The following is a 20,924-nucleotide window of genomic DNA, read 5'->3' as shown; positions in this document are numbered from 1 at the left end:
TTCTATAACTTTTTCCTTTCATCTTGTAATTTTGGCGTAAAATCTTCAGCTACAATAATGTTTGCACCTGGGAAAGGGTACTCTCAAATTTATACTTTGATTTATACTTTGTTTTAAAATAGTCTGATTACTGATATCTGGTATGCAGTATTTGATTTATGGTTTCAGATGACATAACGTTTATATTATGTAATACAATTAAGTTTTATACTATAAGTGATTTGTGTTAATGTCATCTATGTTTTACCAATATACACGTTTTAATATTCGTCATTATGATAAATAACATTTCCATCCAATGATGGTTTATCTGTGTTTGTTTGTTGTCCTGTCCGATCGCTAGCGTAACACAAAGGTAGGTCTCACTTAACTTGAGTTACCTCTATTTGCTTCCTACCGTTGTGGAAATAATTACACTACAGTATATTGTTTCAAGTGCGACAATCTTAAATTGTAACAATAGGCTGATCATTGAACAAAACCATTGAATGGAACGAAATAATCAACTAACTAATGAAGGATGTAATTAGGTGTATTATAACCATGATTTATATCTCTTCAACAGATAATGACAGTGGCCTGACGTATAATGGAGTTTTGAAAATGAAAAATGACTGCTGCTAAATCATGACATTTTTAGCTTGAACTCGAAGTAATTATTCAACTTTCGCAATTATTATGCAAATTAGATCCGTCTTAAATCTTGAAAGAATTTCATTTAGCTTCGATTTTGTATAGATGACAAATTTCGTTTTTGTAAAAGCACAAGTTAACGGAGTACTTACTCGAACGTTTCGATCTCTATCAGAGATCCTTCTCAACTGACTGCGGAGTGTTAATGCAGCTTGGTCATTCTTGACGTCATCTGTTGATGACGTCGTACGCCTCCGGTTGTAGGTTGGAGGTTGAACAAAAAAAAAACATGCAGAAAGACAGCTTTTACGCGAGAGAATAAGAATCACCACCAACAAAATCACACAGTTAGAAGGCAAAAAGAAAGATTTAAATGAGGAAATCGTATCGCTAATTCCCAACGGAGGGGACATCACCAATGTATTTAATCACGTAAACAAAGTGTGTGAAGCGGAATTCTTAAAATGCCGATCACGACAACAAAACAAACTGTTGTGGTGGAAAAACAAAGCAGAAAACGCCGCTAGAGATTTACATCAAGAACAGGATTTATCCGGTAAGATCTTAAGAGAAAAATGGGTGGTAAATCTGTCTAGTAAGTTGGTTAGTGAGGACGAAATATCAGCATTACAAAGGGGATTGAACTATGCGGCGAGCCCACGATCCATGCCCATTGACGATCTCATAGTAGCGGGTGAAAAAGCGGCTGATCTCGTCCCCCTGGAAGAACAAGACACCGTTCGCAGTAAAATTGTAGCTATTGTAAAATCTACCACTCTACCACCTTCAAATTTAACCCTCAAAGAACGAAAGGCCATAAACAACTTGAAGAAAGATAAATCTATTCTTATTCTCCCAGCGGATAAAGGTAGATCTACTGTCATCCTAAATACTAATGATTACAAAGATAAAGTGGGAACCATGGTGAGCGACACTAATGTTTACGAACTGCTAAAACGTAATCCAACACAAAACTATAAACGAAAAGTGGTCAACATCATAGGCAGGTTGTTCAAAGAAAAGAAAATCAACTACAGAGAGAAAGAATGGCTGTTTCCCACGGCTGAAATTGTACCTAGGTTGTATTGTCTTCCGAAGATACATAAACCAAATTGGCCATTAAGACCTATAGTAGATAACATCAACACCGTTTTTTACACCGTTGCACAATTCCTCACCAAAATCCTGGGTCCACTTGTCGGAAACACAGAACATCATGTAACTTACTCAGGAGAGTTGGCGAGTGAACTAAAAGAAATAATAGTCAAACCAAGTGAAACATTTGTCTCGTTTGACGTAGTATCTCTGTTTACAAAAACACCAGTAGAAGAGGCCCTCAAAGTTGTCGAAAATCGCCTAACAACAGATCCGACACTTCTGGATAGAACTAAACTACATGTGACAGACATAATGGAGCTCCTCGGTTTAATTGTGAACAAAACCTATTTCTCGTTCAATGGTAACATTTATAAGCAAATACAAGGCATTGCTATGGGAAGCCCAATAAGTCCTATATTGGCGAACTTGTATCTAGAGTGGCTCGAACATCAAGCCATAAACACGGCACCCACTAACATCAAGCCTGTGTATTGAAAACGATACGTTGATGATGTATTAGCTATCATCCCCATAGGTACAGTACATACATTTAACACACATCTTAATAACATCGATATAACTGACAATATCAATACAAGTTCACCACAGAATCGATGACAAACAACACAATACCTTTCCTGGACATGCTCATCACACTCAATGACAATGGAACAGTTACCACCTCAGTTTATCGGAAGCCCACTCACACAGACCAATATTTACATTTCAACTCACATCATCCACTCGAACACAAACTGGGGCTTATAAACACGCTTGTGGACAGAGCTGAGAAGGTAGTGGGAGATATGGATTTGAGGAAAGTTGAGATGGATAACATCAAGAAAGCGTTACACAACTGCCAGTATCCAGAGTGGTCCTTCCAGAGAGTTATGGAAAACCGAAAACGAAAAAAAGAACAAAGGACACGAACCACAGAAGGAAAAGATCAAGATGCGAGGTAGCATAGGAATCCCCTACGTAAAAGGAATGGCAGAAAGAATACGACGCACTCTCTCCTATCACAATGTCGGAACCTATTTCCTACCCCAAAATAAAATCAAGAATAGCCTCGTCCACCCAAAAGATAAAATCGAGAAGATGGATACATGTGGAGTAATCTACGAAGTCACCTGCCGCAACTGTCCACAAGTTTACATTGGGGAAACAGGGAGGGCATTACAAACACGAATTAATGATCACAAAAAAGATGTTACAACAAACACGGGGGGAGTAATGACTAGGGCCTCAAGAACATCCACATCTTCGATCATACACAAATCTGCCATTACAGAACATGTCATAAAACACAATCATGTACCAAACTGGGAGGCTACCATCTTAACCAAAGAGCCTAAACGCAAAGACAGACAGATTAGAGAATCATTACATATAAGGAGAAATAAGGAGAAGACCATGAACCGGGACACTGGAGCCCACGAACTCTCGCATTTGTACAATGATTTGATAGACACATCACCTGGCCGAGCCCCGCACAACCTCCAACCTACAACCGGAGGCGTACGACGTCATCAACAGATGACGTCAAGAATGACCAAGCTGCATTAACACTCCGCAGTCAGTTGAGAAAGATCTCTGATAGAGATCGAAACGTTCGAGTAAGTACTCCGTTAACTTGTGCTTTTACAAAAACGAAATTTGTCATCTAGATCCATCTTATTGTGGTTTTTACATTTATTCAAAAATTATCTTTTGGAATTTACACAAAAATATTTTTAATTCATATTTAATTGTTTTGATTGTAATATTCATGATATTTGCATTGCGTATTTAAATATCATTATTCAAAATTCTGAAAATTAATTGTAAATGAAATTGTAAAATATCAGTTACTAATCAGTTACGGAATCAGTTAAAATTCATTTATTTTTTACATGTGAGTAAACAATTATTGTATGTTTAAATAGTTTGTATGTCTTAGCCTACCGGCATGATAATAATAATAATAATAAATGTTTTGGCACGTATGACATTTTGATACATATAAAATCCTGTTTTGAAAAGTCAAAATGCCCACTGGTGGCGCTATGTAAAAATAACAATAAGATTCATATCAACGCATATTTATATGTATAGGTAGATTTTTTAAGGGGAAGTCAATAGGAATGAGCGTATCAAACTTAGTACTGTAATATAAAAATGTAGCAGACTGTATCTTTTACCTACAAACACCATTGTTCGGTTATTGCGTAGGCCCCTTTGGTCAGGGGTCAAGTGCAAGAAGATCAATAATAGCGAAGTGCGCTTTCCGAAAGTATTTTCAATTACAATGGTGTTCAATTTGTTTTTACAAATCATGGTAGGCATATGTGTTTCAGTCTGCCGCTGATATAAATGCTTTAATACGCAAATTGCTTAAATTAAATTCCTTTTTGCATTACAATGTCTTAATGTTCGGTATGAATTTGCAAAATATAGCGCTTGAATTGAGTGAATACGATAGATTTATGTAGATATATATTATTTGATAGAGTAAGGCTATTATAAACCTATAATAGTGCAACTTGGCTATATTGAGTGACGTCTATGGACTATGTGAATTGTGTAGATTAAACCATAGGCCTAGTATTAATAAAGTGCACAACCTATATTTTGCTAACGTCAGTAGTTCTCATATTAGAAACATATTGAGGGTTGTAGCTTGTTCTGTGACCTGCCGTGTACTCAGGCCTAGGTCATCTTCTGATATCGAATTCGAGTTCACGACAACATAACAAGTGAAACTCGTGCTTAAGATGTTGTTATTATTAATTGTTAAATGGTGTAGTGAATGCCTATGCCACGTCAGCTTAAAGTTCCCGCGACTACCGACTTGAGGACTGACACGTCATCTTCTGAAATAATGTCCCTGCGAAAAAATCTAAAAGAGATGTGTAATGAAATTAATTTAAAAAAAATCGTCGATCAAATCCAATCAACGGGTATTTTAAATAGAAAGAATAACAAGAGTATAGGAAACACAACGTATGGATCAGTCATTGGAATATTACACAATATCCACTACGGAAACTCAAGCGAGTGTAAGTAGATACACGTGTTGACAACATTGAAACAGAACTGAAGGAGAAAAATAAGCAAATTAGTAACCTAGAAGGGATATTTATAGAATATAAAGATATTCAAGAGCATTTAATTTACGATTTGGAGGAATAAATGAAGAAGAAAACGAAAATACACTAGGTAAACTAAATACTAAATAGGATAGGCGATAAACTACACGTGAAGGATATTAACATTGAAAACGCCCATAGAACCGGTAAACAGACCAGAGGAGACTAAAAACCTAGGCAAATAATTGCCAAATGTATCTATAGGCCAGAAAGAAACGAGGTGAAGACCCTAAAAAATAAAGATCTGTATGCAATAGAGGCTCTTAGGTACAGCAACAAAAGCCAAGAATAAACGTGAGTACCAATACATAAAGTTGAAAGCATGCAATGAAGGAAGGCATCCTGTATTTAGAAATATTACATAGCCTATGTAAATACGCTAACGTGATTGGTTGAAACTGCATCACATGACTACCCCTGTGAGGATCATAAATCGTATATATCCTCGAGAACGATGATATTGACTGTGTAATTTTCGCGTAATTATCGTGTTCCCTGTCATTAAACATATAGATTCTCGAGTACGATGATATTGACTGTGTAATTTTCTTGTGCCAACACTCGCGTTGCCGATAAATAAAGAAAAGTCATCTACTCGATCTTGAACTCGGGTGGAATTGTCACTCAATCGCAAGACAACACTTCAACCGCTGCGCCACGCAAGTTGCTTGAAGAAATTATTCATCTAAACTATTTAAACTATGCATACATAGCGCCCTCATTTGTTATAAGTCCACCCTAAATGTGATGAAACACCGTTTGTGATTGGTCAATACTCACGGTAGTAACCTAGTAACTAGTACGCGCTGAACATCCGGTGATTCGGCTCCTCGAAGATCGAGAAGAAGACGAATTGTTTATTTGGCCTACCTGATTATAATATTATTATTTTTAATAGGCTTATTGATGGAAATTCTTCTGTTAATTTAAACGACCTAGGCCTAATTGAATATTTTATTGCCAAGGAATCATTAATTAGTAATTATCTGTATATTATTCTTCGCAAGGTAAGGTGTCTAGGCAGGCTTGTTTAAATACAATACTATAGGAGGCCTAGCCTATAGCTTCACCCAACCCAGCAGACTTGTTCTTGGCTATATAATATAACAGATATTGCCTTTTATATCGGTTAAATATAAGATTTGACATCCCCTCGGGAATGATATTAAGTTCTCGGGGAATATATATTTCCCTCAGCTGGCGCTTCGGGAAATATATATTCCCTCGAACTTAAAGTGCTAGTGCCACAGACTTTAAATTAAGATATTAATGATTTTTTGGGTAGACTTAATGTCTATAAATCTTGACCGAAATTTGCATTGACCTACTTTTAACGGTATGGCCGTAATCGCCTCTTAATTAGGAACGTTAATATGCCCTCGTACTTTATAAGCGCGACGTCACAGGCAGAAGACTTTCTACTTCCGCCTTTTAAAACAACACACGTACATGCATGAGACGCTGGTTTACTACTAATAATATATACTGTATACTGCTTTCTACTGGTACTAATTGTTATTTTCAACTATTATTATTGTCAGCTACTTTCTTATTTATCTATTATAATAAATCAATATGCCTTCTCGCTGTGTTGCTGCGAATTGTGATCATGAAAATAACTTATTGTTTCGGTGGCCAAAGGACAGTTTCATCGCCAGGCAATGGACAAGATTTGTACGTACAAAACGCGATAAATGGAAACCCACAGCTCGATCAGTGCTCTGTTTTAAGCATTTTTCAGACGATTCATTTACAAACATGGGTCAATTCAAAGCTGGTCTAGCTACAAAGTAAGTATTTGTTAATTAGATGAATTTACTTTTAATATTTTACCTTCAACAAAAACTGCATAAAATACGTTCGCCGTCGCTATTGTTAGGCCTGCTGGGCCCGCTGGGCCAAGCCTACCTTCTAGACGCGCCGGCACATAATTTGCAGTAACATTAAAACTACTGTACATACATACAGTACAGTTGCTCCGCCTGATATATATGTATAGTATTTACTTTATGTTGGTTTATCTTTAAATAAACTTAACATAATTAATAAGTAATAGTAACAGTTTTGCCTACACCACACAGATAACTCAACTAGGCCTAACCTAGTTGTTATGTATTTGGCTTATTACATTAATAATAATGGGATAAGGGCTAGCCTAGCCAGGCCTAATTAGTACTACTGAATGCTGTACAAACATGATGGAGGTTAGTCAATGCCTACACTGTTATGCTCAGTAGGAGAATGTCCTGTCGGTGTAAGTGGGAACTAACAACTATATTATAATTATATTGCTTACGTTATTTTGCCCTTAATATTATTAACTAGACAACGGTTTCCTCACTACTTTTAGGCTTTTACTGAATGCCAAAACAGCGGTACCAACAATACATGTTGTGAGGGAGACATCCGACGATGGTGGTCACGTGGCCAAAGAGTGTACAGCACAGAGGTTAGTGTAATAGATTCAATAAATAAAAGAAAAAATGTTTAGGTTTGTCTGATATTTATTTATTAATAGTATTAATATTCATTCCAACAGGTCAGCATTTGTTAAAAGAGAAAAGGCGGGAGTGATCAGGGAGCTTATTACTGGAACAGAGGATGAGGAAGAGGATGAACAGGAGCTGGCAAGTGTATGCGATAAGCCTCTTATGGTGTCCAGAGGCACACAGACACGAAAGCAAAGAAAACGTGTTCGGCGAAGAAAAATGAGCAAAGCTAAAGTCGTGGCACCCAAAAAAGCCAAACCAACATACAAAGAACAATCGTCTGATGAAGATGATGAAGATTTTGATGAGTCGACAGAAGATGATAGCGATTCAGATTATCGACCGGAAGAGTATGTATCGGTTTCAGATGGTGAGGATACAGAGATGGAAGATGATGAGATGAAAGGATTTAATGGGGATGCACATAGACAGCCAAAATACATTGTTTTTCACAATCACCTACTGATGCTACTTTCTATATGCCTTTCCTATTTTTCCAGTAAAGTTCAAGTATGTTGTCGTAACAAGGGAAGCATGCTTATTGCAAACATAAGATGCTTATGTTGCCACACTAACCGCGAGTGGAAAAGTCAGCCAGAAGCTAGAGGTACCCCAATGGGTAACATTCTACTAAGTGGGTCTATTCTTTTTTCTGGCTCAACACCCACACAATTTTTAAGAGCGCTAAAAAGTATAAATGTGAGCGCCATTAGTAAACGTACTTTTTTCCGTCACCAACAAAATTTCTTACACAGAGTTGTAAGGAATAATTGGTTTTCTAAAAGGGATAAGCACTTTGCTGAATTACAGGGCAAGGATATTTCTATTGGAGTAGATGGACGCTGTGACAGTATGGGCCACAGTGCAAAATATGGTTCATACACATCAGTTGACTTGACCGAAAATAAGATTTTGAATGTTGAATTAGTTCAGAGTAGTGATTTTAAATCATCTTATCATATGGAACTTAAGGGTCTACAAAAAACATTGGATGTCTTTAAAGATTTCAAAGTAAATATAAGTACAATTGTTTCCGATAGACATAGACAACTACAAAAATATTTAAGGGATAATTTTCCAGACATTAAGCATTATTTTGACTGCTGGCACATTGCAAAAAGTATTAAGAAAAAGATCCAGGCCATATCAACAACAAAATCGTGTAACCTTTTAGGTAATTGGCAAAAATCTATTTCTAACCATTATTACTGGTGTGTAATGTCCACCAACATTGATGAAAAAGATATCATTGAAGCAAAGTGGAAGTCTGTGGTAAGACATGTACAAAATCTTCATACTGGACATCCTGAACCATATACGGAATGTGCCCATCCGGTAATGTCTCCTTCAGACCAACGGTTAACAAAGTGGTTGACTGCTGATACTGAAGCTTGTGATGCCTTACAAAAATTTGTTGAAACCAAAATGTTGGTGAAGGACATTCGCAATTCTTCACCACATGGGAAAACGTCATCAGTGGAAGGGTACCATAGCCTTATTAATCATTTCGCTCCTAAAATGTTCCACTTTTCATATAGTGGAATGAAGAGTCGACTTTTCATAGCTGCTCTTCACTATAATGAGAACAGTAAAAGAGAACAAATGGTAAATAAGGCTGGAGAAAAGCAATACGTAATATCATTTCCCAAGTACAAAAAAGGGGGTTACATTGTTAAAAAACTTTTAACAGAATGTACATATAATTATGTTGATGAGTTATTCAAGAGTCTTCTTGAGGTTGTTATGGAACCAAATCTAGATGCATTTACAGAGACCATACCACCATCATTGTGCGCAGCATTTGAAAGACCTGAAAAAAGTGCTGCAGTTGCCCAACATACAAGCCGGTTTAAAAACCAGTAATAACTTGACACCATGTTTATTAATCATATAAATGAATTGAACACAGCATATTATTGTAGACATAATAAAATTGTTGAAATATTCACAATGTACTGTATTTTCAGACTATTTCATTTTTTCCCCAATAACAATGTATTGGAGATGTATATGGATGAGAGAAGCAATAAAATCAAAATGAGTTACAAATTGTATAAATTATTACTTTATTTAATTTCAAAACATTACTAAACTAATACTAAATAGTAAAAGAAAATTAAAATGCTGCTATGGCTGTTTTAATTTAGGTCGGGTACTTTAAATCCTGTAAACACCGGGTCATCTCCAGGTGGTGGGAAATGTGCTCTTATGCAATAGAGACAACACAAGACGGAAGCACTATACGGATATTTTTTCCGACATATCCATGTATCCATCGGGAATACTGTCTGTACGATATGTGACGGTACTTTTTTTTTTTGGTCCGTTATAGATAACTTTCTTATCATAGTGTTGCTTATACGAAAGCCATGCTACTTCCAGCACCCAAGGGTCAAGAGCAACAGACTTGAAACCTGGATGATTTGTGATGCAGGAGAATGGAGCATCATTGTTGAACAGATTGACATTGTCTTCAAGTTTAGCACTTGTGTTTTCGCACTCCTTGCAGCAGATGCACTCTTCCCCTGAGCCCATGATTTGGCAATGTTCACAGGAACACCTGAACAAGATGAAAACATGTATTTAGTCATTATAAAACTAATTATTATGATTGTAATTAGTTGATCATATCAGCAGTCACTCAAGCAAGTGAAATTCAAATGCCCATTTGAACTATGACCAGAATATTAATATTAATACTTTAGGCCTAGTCCATCTATTATTATAACCAAACCCAAGCCAAGGAGTAGCCTATTATTAAACCACCGTCCCAAATCCGACCCATCTAATAATCATCAAACAAATTACGATGGGGACTTTATATTAACGTATGGCATCTCACAAAATTTGAAAAAAAACAAACCGATTGTATATTTAGAATTTAGAAACACTAAGGTAGCTCTAGCTTCGATTGATTAATTAGGCCTAGCCCAATCAAGCAGACGCTTCACTACAACAACCACAAGGGGAACACCTACCATTCTAAATTATCCAGGCGCGCAGCCATCATGTCAACATCTTCACCATGGGCTTCTTCATCAATGTCTTGTAATTCATGTTCCTCAAAACGTGGTTCGAAATTTTATGGTATTATAAGGCCAGTACCATTTTCCTCATCACTTGATGATGAACTACTACTACTAGGTCTATCTGATGAAACACTTTCTAAATCGCTTTCGGAATCCATAACAAATATTCAGTAAGCTTGTTGTGATCGCCGCGGGGTGTGTTATAAGGCGCAAGATGCAGGTTAGTTCCTCCTCGCGATCGTTGGTGTTCTGGCTGTGACGTCACATACAAATGTCGAAAGGTAACATTTCGTGACCAAATAACGACACACATATTGCTTTTTTTTTCATATATATAACAATTTATTATTGAAACTCAATTTAACACAGTATCTACATATATTATTCTTGATACTGATAATAGTAAATGTCGTATTTGTCGAAAGTGTGGCACTAGCACTTTAATATCATTCCCTCGGGGATGTCAAATCTTATATTTAACCTCTAAGCAGTCAATATCTGTATAATGTATTATGGGAGACAATACCGTGAACATACAAAGTGACCAGACCAAATTTTGTTAGTAAGAAACACATTTATTAAATATGAGATTGTATTTATGTAATTTGGATAAAATACTACCCATGTCATGTTATTGTACACAACCCTACATTGCTGTAAAATGAAAATAAAACCGCATTAAAACTATAAAGAAACCTATTACTTTAGTATTGGTAAATTTAAATCCACGTTCAGTCAAACGTCAACTAATAGTTTTTCTATGTTTGCATTAAATTGCAGAAGTATTGTTAACAAATTTGATGAATTTAAAAATTATGTACCTTCTCTCGATTTTGAATTTTATGTATTAGGACTTGCTGAAACGTAGTTCAAGCAAACATCCCCTTCGTTTATATATTGTTAAAATCAGAGAAATCCAGACCGGGAAATGTGTAGCATTGTACATGTAGGCCTACAATGTATCAAATAAGAAATTACTTGTCTACTAGGATAAACGAAGGAGAGTGCATTATAATTGAATTAAAGAATAATGGTAAATCAATTATATGTGGAATAATCTACAGGCCCCCTAAAGCCCATATTCCAACATTTAATAACCAACTTTGTGAATCAATTCACACGATAAACAATGAATATAAAAAGGCATAAGTTATGGGTGACGTTAACCTAGATCAACAAAAATATAAATGTGACAATAATGTTCAAACTTACGTAGACAACATGCTAACAGAATCTTTCATTCCACTAGTTAAGAAACCCACTCGAATCACAAAAGATATCGCAAAAGTAATTTACAATATTTATTTATACAAATTATTAATAATTCCAAATTATTAACACAGAGATATTAGTTAATGACATATCTGGCCACTTTGCAGTTTTCTGCATGGATGATTCAGACAATTATTCATTACCACGATAAAAAAAAATTATAATAAAAATAAGTTATACTGATCAACGAAAACGGCAGTTTAGACTTGAATTACAGGGCTATGATTGGCAATATGTAACTAGCACTGAAAATGCAAATTAATCAATAATGTTCAGATAATTTAAAAACAATGATAGATAAGCATTTCCCACTCAAAAGAGTTAGGTTGAAAGTAGATACAAAAATCTCTTTGTACAACAAATACATTATACATCAAATATAACCTCAATAATAAGGGAAAGAAAAACTAATTATTACAAAAATGAATTTGAAAAGCACAAGAGTAATATAAAAAAACAGTGGGTGTCATAAACTCATTATTAGGTAGGAAGAAACATCAAGAAATGCCTCAAAAAATGAAAATCGACTCCTAACAACTTAATAACCCAACATCCATAGCCAATGCGTTTAACACATACTGTATAAATATAAGTGACCAAATGTAATAGTAACACCGAATACACAATACAACATAACATTTTGAATTCAATGTTTTTAGAGAGGTATCTGAATCCGATGTCATTAAATACATTACAGTGACTTAAATGTAAATAAATCAAGTGGTTGTGATGACATTGGTACCATCTATATAACAAATAACTCAGATATACTGGCTAAACCGTTATCTCATATTATAATCAAATGTATCCCTTCAATCAGGTATATTTCCTTGTCAACTAAAAATTGCTAGAACAATTCCCATGTATAAAAAAAGAGCAAGAATAGGAGAATATAGAAAATTATAGACCGATATCGATATTACCATGTATATCTAAGGTATTTGAAAGGGTCGTATATGACCAAACAATTGCTTTTTTGTGTAATTATATGTTACATGAATCTCAATATGAATTCATGGCAGGTCATTTAAATAACCACGCCCTCCTATATGTTCTTGGTAAAATATCAACGGGCCGTTGACAACAAGTATTTTATGATTGGCGTATTTTTAGTTTTATTCAAGGCGATTCGATAAATCATGAATTATGGCTTAGCAAATTGTACCATTATAGAATAAGAGGCGTGGATCTTGATTGGTACAGAAGCTACCTTAGAGAAAGAAAACAATTCGTAAAATTGGAAAGTGTCAGTCTATAATAAAAATAGTAAAACGGTGGGGGAAAGGGGCGTTCCACAAGGGTCAATCCTTGGACCCCTGCTGTTTTTTAGCACAGTGATTAGTTTAATCAGGGAGTTGTTATTAGACTCCCTGGTTTAATCCTATTATTATCACTATGCGCAAGTACAACCAACATGGGTGTACTTAAGCACAGTGCTAAACTAAATCCTATTTATTATAACTGTACAACAAAATGGGTATAGTAGTGCACAGTGGTAAACCAAATCCTATTTATTATCACTGTGCTCAAGTACAACCAAAATGGGTATAGTAGCACACAGTGCTAAACTAAATCCTTTTTATTATCACTGTGCTCAAGTACAACCACAATGGGTATACTAGAGCACATTAACTAAATCATATGTACTATCACTGTGCTCAAGTACAACCCACAATTGGTATACTAGAGCACAGTGCTAAACTAAAACCTGTTTATTATAACTTTGCTCAAGTACAACCAAAATAGGTATACAAGAGCACAGTGCTAAACTAAATACTATGTATTATCACTGTGCTCAAGTACAACCAAGATGGGTTTAGTAGGGAAAAGTGCTAAACTAAATCCTCTTTATCATCACTGTGCGCAAGTAAAACCAACATGGTAATACTAGAGCATAGTGTAACTAAATCCTGTTTATTATCACTGTGAGCAAGTACAACCAACATGGGTATACTAGAGCACAGTGCTAACTAAATCCTGTTTATTATCACTATGCTCAAGTACAAACAAAATGGGTATAGTAGCGAAAAGTGCTTAACTAAATCCTATTTATTATCTGTGCGCAAGTACAATCAAAATGGGTATACTAGAGCACAGTGTAACTAAATCCTGTTTATTATCACTGTGCGCAAGTACAACCAACATGGGTATACTAGAGCACAGTGTAACTAAATCCTGTTTATTATCACTGTGCGCAAGTACAACCAAAAAGGAAAGGCCCATAATAATATATACGAAAGAACTTTCTGATTTTTATTATCATTTATTTGCACACTTCTTTCCAACCACGCTGTCGGTATTTGTTTTTCTTTTCTTTTTCTTTTTATGGCACGCCAAAACGGCCTTTTACACACTATACAATAGCGCCCTCATTATACTTTTGTTGTTCTTCAGAACATTCTCCCCTTCCTCGACACACAGTTGTTTGTCGATCCCATAATACAATCTCAAATAACTTTTTCTTTTTAACATAAATATCATGAAACATCATTATTACCAAAAACCCTATCACTTATAGTCCGGTGGCAGGAGGGGGGATATACACCACCCGAAAGGGGACAAATTGCCATCCAACTTTTCTAGACCAGAATTTTCCGTAGATTACGAATATGGAAGGTAATCGATCAGGATAGGAAGCGTTTTTGAGATATAAGGGGTCAAAGTTCAAAATTGACCAATACAAAAACATGCTATATCTCTGGAAATTCTGGACGTAGTAAGATAATTTTGGTGTCAAATTGTTCACAATGTATATGTTTATATTAGCTCTAACAGAACTTTCTTTGAAAAATTGACCGGAAACCTCATTGTTAGCAATTTTGACCTTTGACCTCTTTTTGCTATATCTAAGTAACGGCAGGTCGGAGAGAATTAAAAATAGGAGCAATTTTTCCCAAGATATACATTTATATTCAGTATAACAGATGATATTGCTTGAAAAATGACCGGAAGTGTGGTTATTAACCTTTGACATAATTGAATAAGGTTATAAAAACATAAATTAATAAATATTTGTCGTAAGGAGCCAATTTTGGTGTCAAATTGTTCACAATATATATGTTTATAATTGCCATAATGCAACATTTTTTTCAAAAAGTGACTGAAACACCTACTTTTCTGTAATTTTAACATTTGACCTGTTTTTCTCATCTAAATAACGACATGGCATAGAGATTTCTAACGGCAAATTGTTTATAATAGATATTTTTATTCAATCTAATAGATTATACTGTTTGAAAAATACAAGTGTGATTATTGCCTTGAAATCCTGTACATAAGAGCCTACAGGGCGGATTTAATTCAAAGAGGCGTGGAAGGGGAATAATACTATTACTATACAGTACAATGTCTTTCTTTTGAGCAATTTCAATCAGGTATCCATGTATCTCCAATAAACGGAATGTACGGCTCATAGAGAATTCAGAAGTTACCCTTGGTTCATTTTGGCAAATCCATATGGGTTCCTTTTAAAAGGATTGAGGGTGCACAGACAGGCTTTTCCCATGGCTTAATATTGGAACCTACAGTTTTAGTTACCCGATATATTTCTAACACAGTAACTTATGTAGCCAAATGCATTGATCCGATACAGGAGCCAAATGTAGAACTGAACATACAGTAGAGAACCACAGAAGGGTCTAAATAGATGACCTGCTGTTGTTTCATTTTAGGCAAAATCCAAATCGGTTCCCTAAGGATCGAGAGTGCACAGGCAGCTTTATTCCATGTGCCTGTCTATATAAACACACATTGTCACCCCTTATATTTCCATTATGAGGCTTAATGTCCATGGATGACCGGCCCTTGGGTTAATTTGGGCAAATCCATAAGTGTTACTTAAGGATCGAGAGTGCAAGGCAGCTTTATTCCATGGGCCCCGCCTGTCTATTATGAACCCACAGTGTCACCCCTTATATGTCCATTATGGGGCTTAATGTCCATCCATGGAGGACCGGCCTTTGGGGGTTAAATTGGGTAAATCCATAAGTGTTCCTAGTGTAACCACTCTACACACAACACAAAAGATTATCGACTTAGGGTTGAGGTGAGCGGGGTTCGAGTTGATTGGGGCGGTGGCACTAGACACACATAGATAATAAATAAAAGAGTACACAATAGTTGGCTTATAGTAGATGTGTTATTATTCTAAATCGTAATACAAATTATACAATATGCGACTTATAATTAAGTATGCTTAAAGATTTAGATAACCAGTCAAACTTAAGTTTGTTGACAACTGGCAGTGGTCGAGCTTGTCCCCTTTTTGGTGTGGTAAACCCGTTCGAAGTTTGATGCTTATACACTCCACCGATTCCCTCATCTGGCTGTGGACTTTACACACAGAATCCAACTTGGGCAATCTTCCCTCAACCTGAATTTGTTGAGCAAGGAATAAGTGTAAATACAACTTCTTTCAGAACGTACAAAAAGTATCAGGGAGGACCTGACTGCTCTCAATAGATTTAGAGTTGAGTTGTCTACTACGGTAGCCTTTTTGTATTTAATTCCTATAACTACAGAATTCTCTATACAGGCTTCATTCAAGGATAATTTAGGATTAGCTAATAAATCATAGCCTAGTGAGTATAATGACAGGGTCTTATTACTACACTCTAACTTACATATAAACATACAATCAATACGATATAAGGTGGTCAAACATATAGTACATATTTACAATATATCAAGTTGTATCTAAGATAATAAATTCATTGTTGGACAACAAGCAATGATAAACATAAAAGTAGTATCCTATATGTAGTTAACAAGTACAACTAAAGGATTTAGCTATGTTACTTACGCTACAAAATAATAAGTTTATGTTGGTTATCTTACCTGAATTTGTTGAGCAAGGAATAAGTGTAAATACAACTTCTTTCAGAACGTACAAAAAGTATCAGGGAGGACCTGACTGCTCTCAATAGATTTAGAGTTGAGTTGTGATTTTTCCCAACTCTGCAGTCTTTTTTATATATCTTGGCCCCACCCTGTTGTTCCGAAATACATTCCTGGACCATTATCTAATGGTAGATGATGGTGGCCCTATTTCCTTATTTGGAGTTTGATCAGCTAATAGTTTATCCTTAAAATAATTAGCTCATACTTAAAGTATGTTGGTCAGTACTTTCTTTGTTTGTAAGGAAGTAGGAATGTGTAAATGTTGCAATTTCCTTGGACTGGCACACTTTTGTGGCCTGGGTTACCCTTCATCTTCTTTGACTGGCCAACTTTTGTAGCCTGGGTTACACTCACCCTGCCAAAATATTCGTCCGTCCCCGGACGACGCTCAACAAACTCAATGGTAACCAACATTTACATTAAAAGTAGTGCTTAACTACGTCACCATTTAGTTTTTGATTGTAATTCACCTGTCTTAATACATAAAATATACAGTGAAAAAAAAATATTACATTGAAAAGGAATCAAAATTGGCGTGTATATATAAACATATAGTAAAAATAACATTATAAAATTAATTCGGCTTAGAGCCTCTTAAAATTGATAATTGAGATTGCATCATATCAGCAAACATTTGGTTTTGCATCCCAATGACTTGGACCACCATATTAGAAGTTGATGTAACTTGTTGGCCGGGAGCAAAATAACCTAACCTTTCTGGCTGTGTTCTTAGCCGTTTAGGACGTAAGGTATCATCTGTATTAGCCTGTGGTTCGTGGACATCAGGTTGAATATCAGGCTCATTATTAGCATTATCAATATTAACATTATCATTGTTGTCTAAATTATGAATAACAGCATCTTCGAAATCATTAATATCATGGTTAACTATTACATCTTCCTCATTGATCTGAGGTTCTATTTCGTTAACAATTGGGGTGTCAATAATAGTTTGAGCCACGTTTTGGTCATTACCCAGATTAGGAGGTATAGATGGATCTGTTGGTTGTTGAAGTGTGCGAACTGAATTTGGAATGTAATAATCTAAATCACTATCACTTGTTTCATGTCCAGATAGTTCTGGCTGTGGGACAGTTGACTTAGGCGTTTTGTGCCCTTGTCGAGTGACAGGCTTTCTCTGTCTTTGTTTTTCTTTAGTACCACTTTTAGGGGGAGTTTCCTTTGCTGTAGCAAACCTACATGGGAGTAGCATATTTCTATGCAATGTTCTAGTAGGGCCATCACTATCTTCAGGTTCTATCTTGTACACAGGGTTGTCCCCTATTTGTTCCAAAACCACATAAATAGTTTCTTCCTACCTATCAGCAAGTTTATGTTTACCCCTTAAGCGCACATTTTTTACTAGTACCCTATCACCCTTGCAAATAGTGCATTCACGCACTTTACTATCATATCGGGCTTTATTGGCATTAGCTTTCTTGGTTGCCATTTCCTGGGCTAATTTGTGTGCTGTTTCTAGGCGATGTCGTAATTTGTCGGCATATCCCCTTGGAGAAAGTGAACCATTTTGATTTGGGTCAATACCTAGTTGGATGTCAATTGGGAGGCGGGCTTCTCTACCAAACATTAAATAATATGGGGACATTCCCGTAGCATCATTCTTAGTACAATTGTATGCATGCACTAAGGGTGCAACATGGTCTCGCCAATGTTCTTTCTTTTGGTTTTCTAGAGTGCCTAGCATTTTAAGCAGGGTTTGGTTAAACCGTTCTACCTGACCATTACCCTGGGGATGGTATGGGGTTGTACGAGATTTTCTTACTCCTAAATATTTACATAAATCTTGGATAACTTTTGATTCGAAATCTCTGCCTTGATCTGAATGTAATTGTTTTGGAAAGCCATAATGTTGAAAGACATTATTCCACAGAGCTTTTGCTACTGTGGGGGCTTTTTGGTCCTTAGTTGGGATAGCAATAGCATATCTAGTGAAATGGTCAGTCACAACTAATACATTTCTAGTATCCTTAGAATCAGGTTCTATAGACAGAAAGTCAATACACATTAATTCCATAGGCATGGTGGTTCTGACACTAACTAGGGGGGCTGCTTTGGTAGCACGGGCCTTTCTTCGGACACATCGTTCACAACACCTACATTTATCTTCAATTTGGGAGGACATACGAGGCCAATAAAATCTGGATCGGGCAAGATCCAAGGTCCGTTCCATCCCAGGGTGACCAATGTCATCATGTAAGCCAGTAAATGCTTTATCTCTATAAGCGGTTGGAAGTAGTAATTGCAATTGCATAGCTCCGATGTTATTTACAAATTGGCGGTATAGAATATTATCTTTTACCAATAATTTATCAAACTGTCTCAGGAGTAGCCTAGTTTCCTCGGGTAATTTTGTGAGTTCATCTTGTGTAGGTTTCCGTTTGTTATATACTATTATAAAATAGGTTTTATATTAGGGTCTTGTTGTTGATGCTCTACCCACTCCGCTGCAGTAACATTAGGCAAGGTTGACTGCCCATCTATAGGCCTAATAGGGTTATCATAGATGGCGGGGATTGCATCAGGAGAATCACTAACTGACTCAACTAAGGGTGTTGTATCATTAGGTATAGTAGACTTATTAACTATTTTAGCATTACAGACTGCTGTGAACGAACAGGATGAAAATTTTACTCTACCTAACACTTCGTCAGCTTTCTCTTGATATTGTTCGTATTCAAAGTCATTGGAAGGGGGTCATGTGGGCGACGACTAAGACCGTCTGCATCTTGATTGTTTCTACCTGCTTTGTATTTAATATCAAAGTTGTAATTGACCAGGGCGGCAAGCCACCTTTGACCTGTAGCGTCAAGCTTAGCTGTCGTCAACACGTACGTTAAGGGGTTATTATCGGTGTAAATTACAAATCGTTGACCATAAAGATAGTCAGTAAATTTCTCAGTCACCGCCCATTTTAGGGCAAGAAACTCTAATTTATGAGCAGGATAATTGGCTTCACTTTTGGATAACCCACGACTAGCATAGGCAATTACCCTCTTTATCCCATTTATCTCTTGATATAGGGCTGCACCTAACCCGCTTGTGCTAGCGTCGGTATGTAGAATAAATGGTGAATTGTAGTCTGCGAATCCTAATATAGGGGCTGAAGACAAGTTATCTATTAGTACATCAAATGCCACCTGACATGATTCGGACCAGTTAGTACCAAATGGGGTATTAGGACTAGGGCGCCTTTCTGAGGGAGTATTGGATTTAGGTTTTTTGAACGTTTTACCTCGTTTACGTATTGGGTCATACTTAGTCATAAGTTGGTTTAATGGTTTGGCAAGATGGCTATAATGCTGTATAAATCGTCGATAATAACCAGCAAAACCTAGAAATGATTTCAATTCTTTTACATTTGAGGGGCGGGGCCAAGATTTGACAGCCTCTACCTTATCTGGGTCAGTGCTTACCCCATCCTCTGAAATGACATGGCCCAAGCACTTAATGGAAGTTTGGGCAAAATTGCACTTGTCTGGATTTAGTTTCAAGCCATACTCTTCAAGCCTAGATAATACTTTGTCTAACTTAGCTAGGTGTTCGTCTAGTGTGGTTGAAAAAACTAGTAAGTCATCTAAATAAACTAGAACGTCGGAGAATGTTAACTCCCCCATGCACTTCTCCATTAGTCGCTGGAAGGTGGCGGGGGCATTAGTGATCCCTTGGGGCATTCGGTTAAATTCATAGAATCCCAATGGGCACCAAAATGCAGTTTTTGCTTTATCCTCCTCATCCATTTCAATTTGGTAATAGCCTGATTTGAGGTCAAGACATGAGAACCATTTGGCACCACGTAAGGTTGTAAGGGCATCTTCAATGTTGGGGACGTTGTATTGGTCCCTAACCGTCCTAGAATTTAGAAGTCTGTAATCTATACATAATCGAATTTCGTTAGTCTTCTTTTTCCTGACTAATACTATAGGAGAACTATACTGGCTTTCGGACTCTCTAATGATATTCTTCCTTAATAAATCTTGAATGTGGTCCCTAGCATCATTGAAATCAGATGGGGGTATCCTCCTACAAGGTTGACGGAATGGGGTGTCATTAGTTAGGTGTATTTTATGTTTTACAGCCGAAGTTCTCCCTATATCTAAATCATTCTTTGAAAAAACATTCGGATGATTATTAAGTAAATTAATAAATTTCGCCTTATCTATATGTGAAATTGGCGAGCTATCAAAATTAAAATTGTTTGAGGCCGTACTTGAGTTACAGTGAACTTCCGGACTGTGATGCGTTATAGACTGGGGGATGAAAGCAGTGGCAATCTTAAAGTTTCTATTTAGCCTAATTTCTTTACTAGAATTTGACAAAGGAACTCTAAGTTTAACTGGGCCCATATGTTCTAACTT

The 20,924-nt window shown here is 36.3% G+C and overlaps 1 protein-coding gene across 1 annotated transcript; it reads left to right on the top strand.

Moving 5' to 3' along the window:
* Positions 1 to 1,299: 1,299 nt before the first annotated feature.
* On the top strand, positions 1,300 to 2,226 carry LOC140049806 (uncharacterized). Its single transcript, XM_072094755.1, has one exon. The coding sequence runs from the start codon at positions 1,300 to 1,302 to the stop codon at positions 2,224 to 2,226; it is 927 nt and encodes a 308-aa protein (XP_071950856.1).
* Positions 2,227 to 20,924: the final 18,698 nt, after the last annotated feature.

The sequence above is a fragment of the Antedon mediterranea genome, chromosome 5 (genome assembly GCF_964355755.1).
Source record: "Antedon mediterranea chromosome 5, ecAntMedi1.1, whole genome shotgun sequence".
NCBI lineage: Eukaryota > Metazoa > Echinodermata > Crinoidea > Comatulida > Antedonidae > Antedon > Antedon mediterranea.
Note: the sequence above shows the minus strand (reverse complement) of the source record. Positions and strands in the feature narration are given on the sequence as shown.

Excerpts from the sequence above, each read along its gene's own strand:
- LOC140049806 (XM_072094755.1), top strand. The coding sequence starts at position 1,300 with ATGCCCATTGACGATCTCATAGTAGCGGGTGAAAAAGCGGCTGATCTC.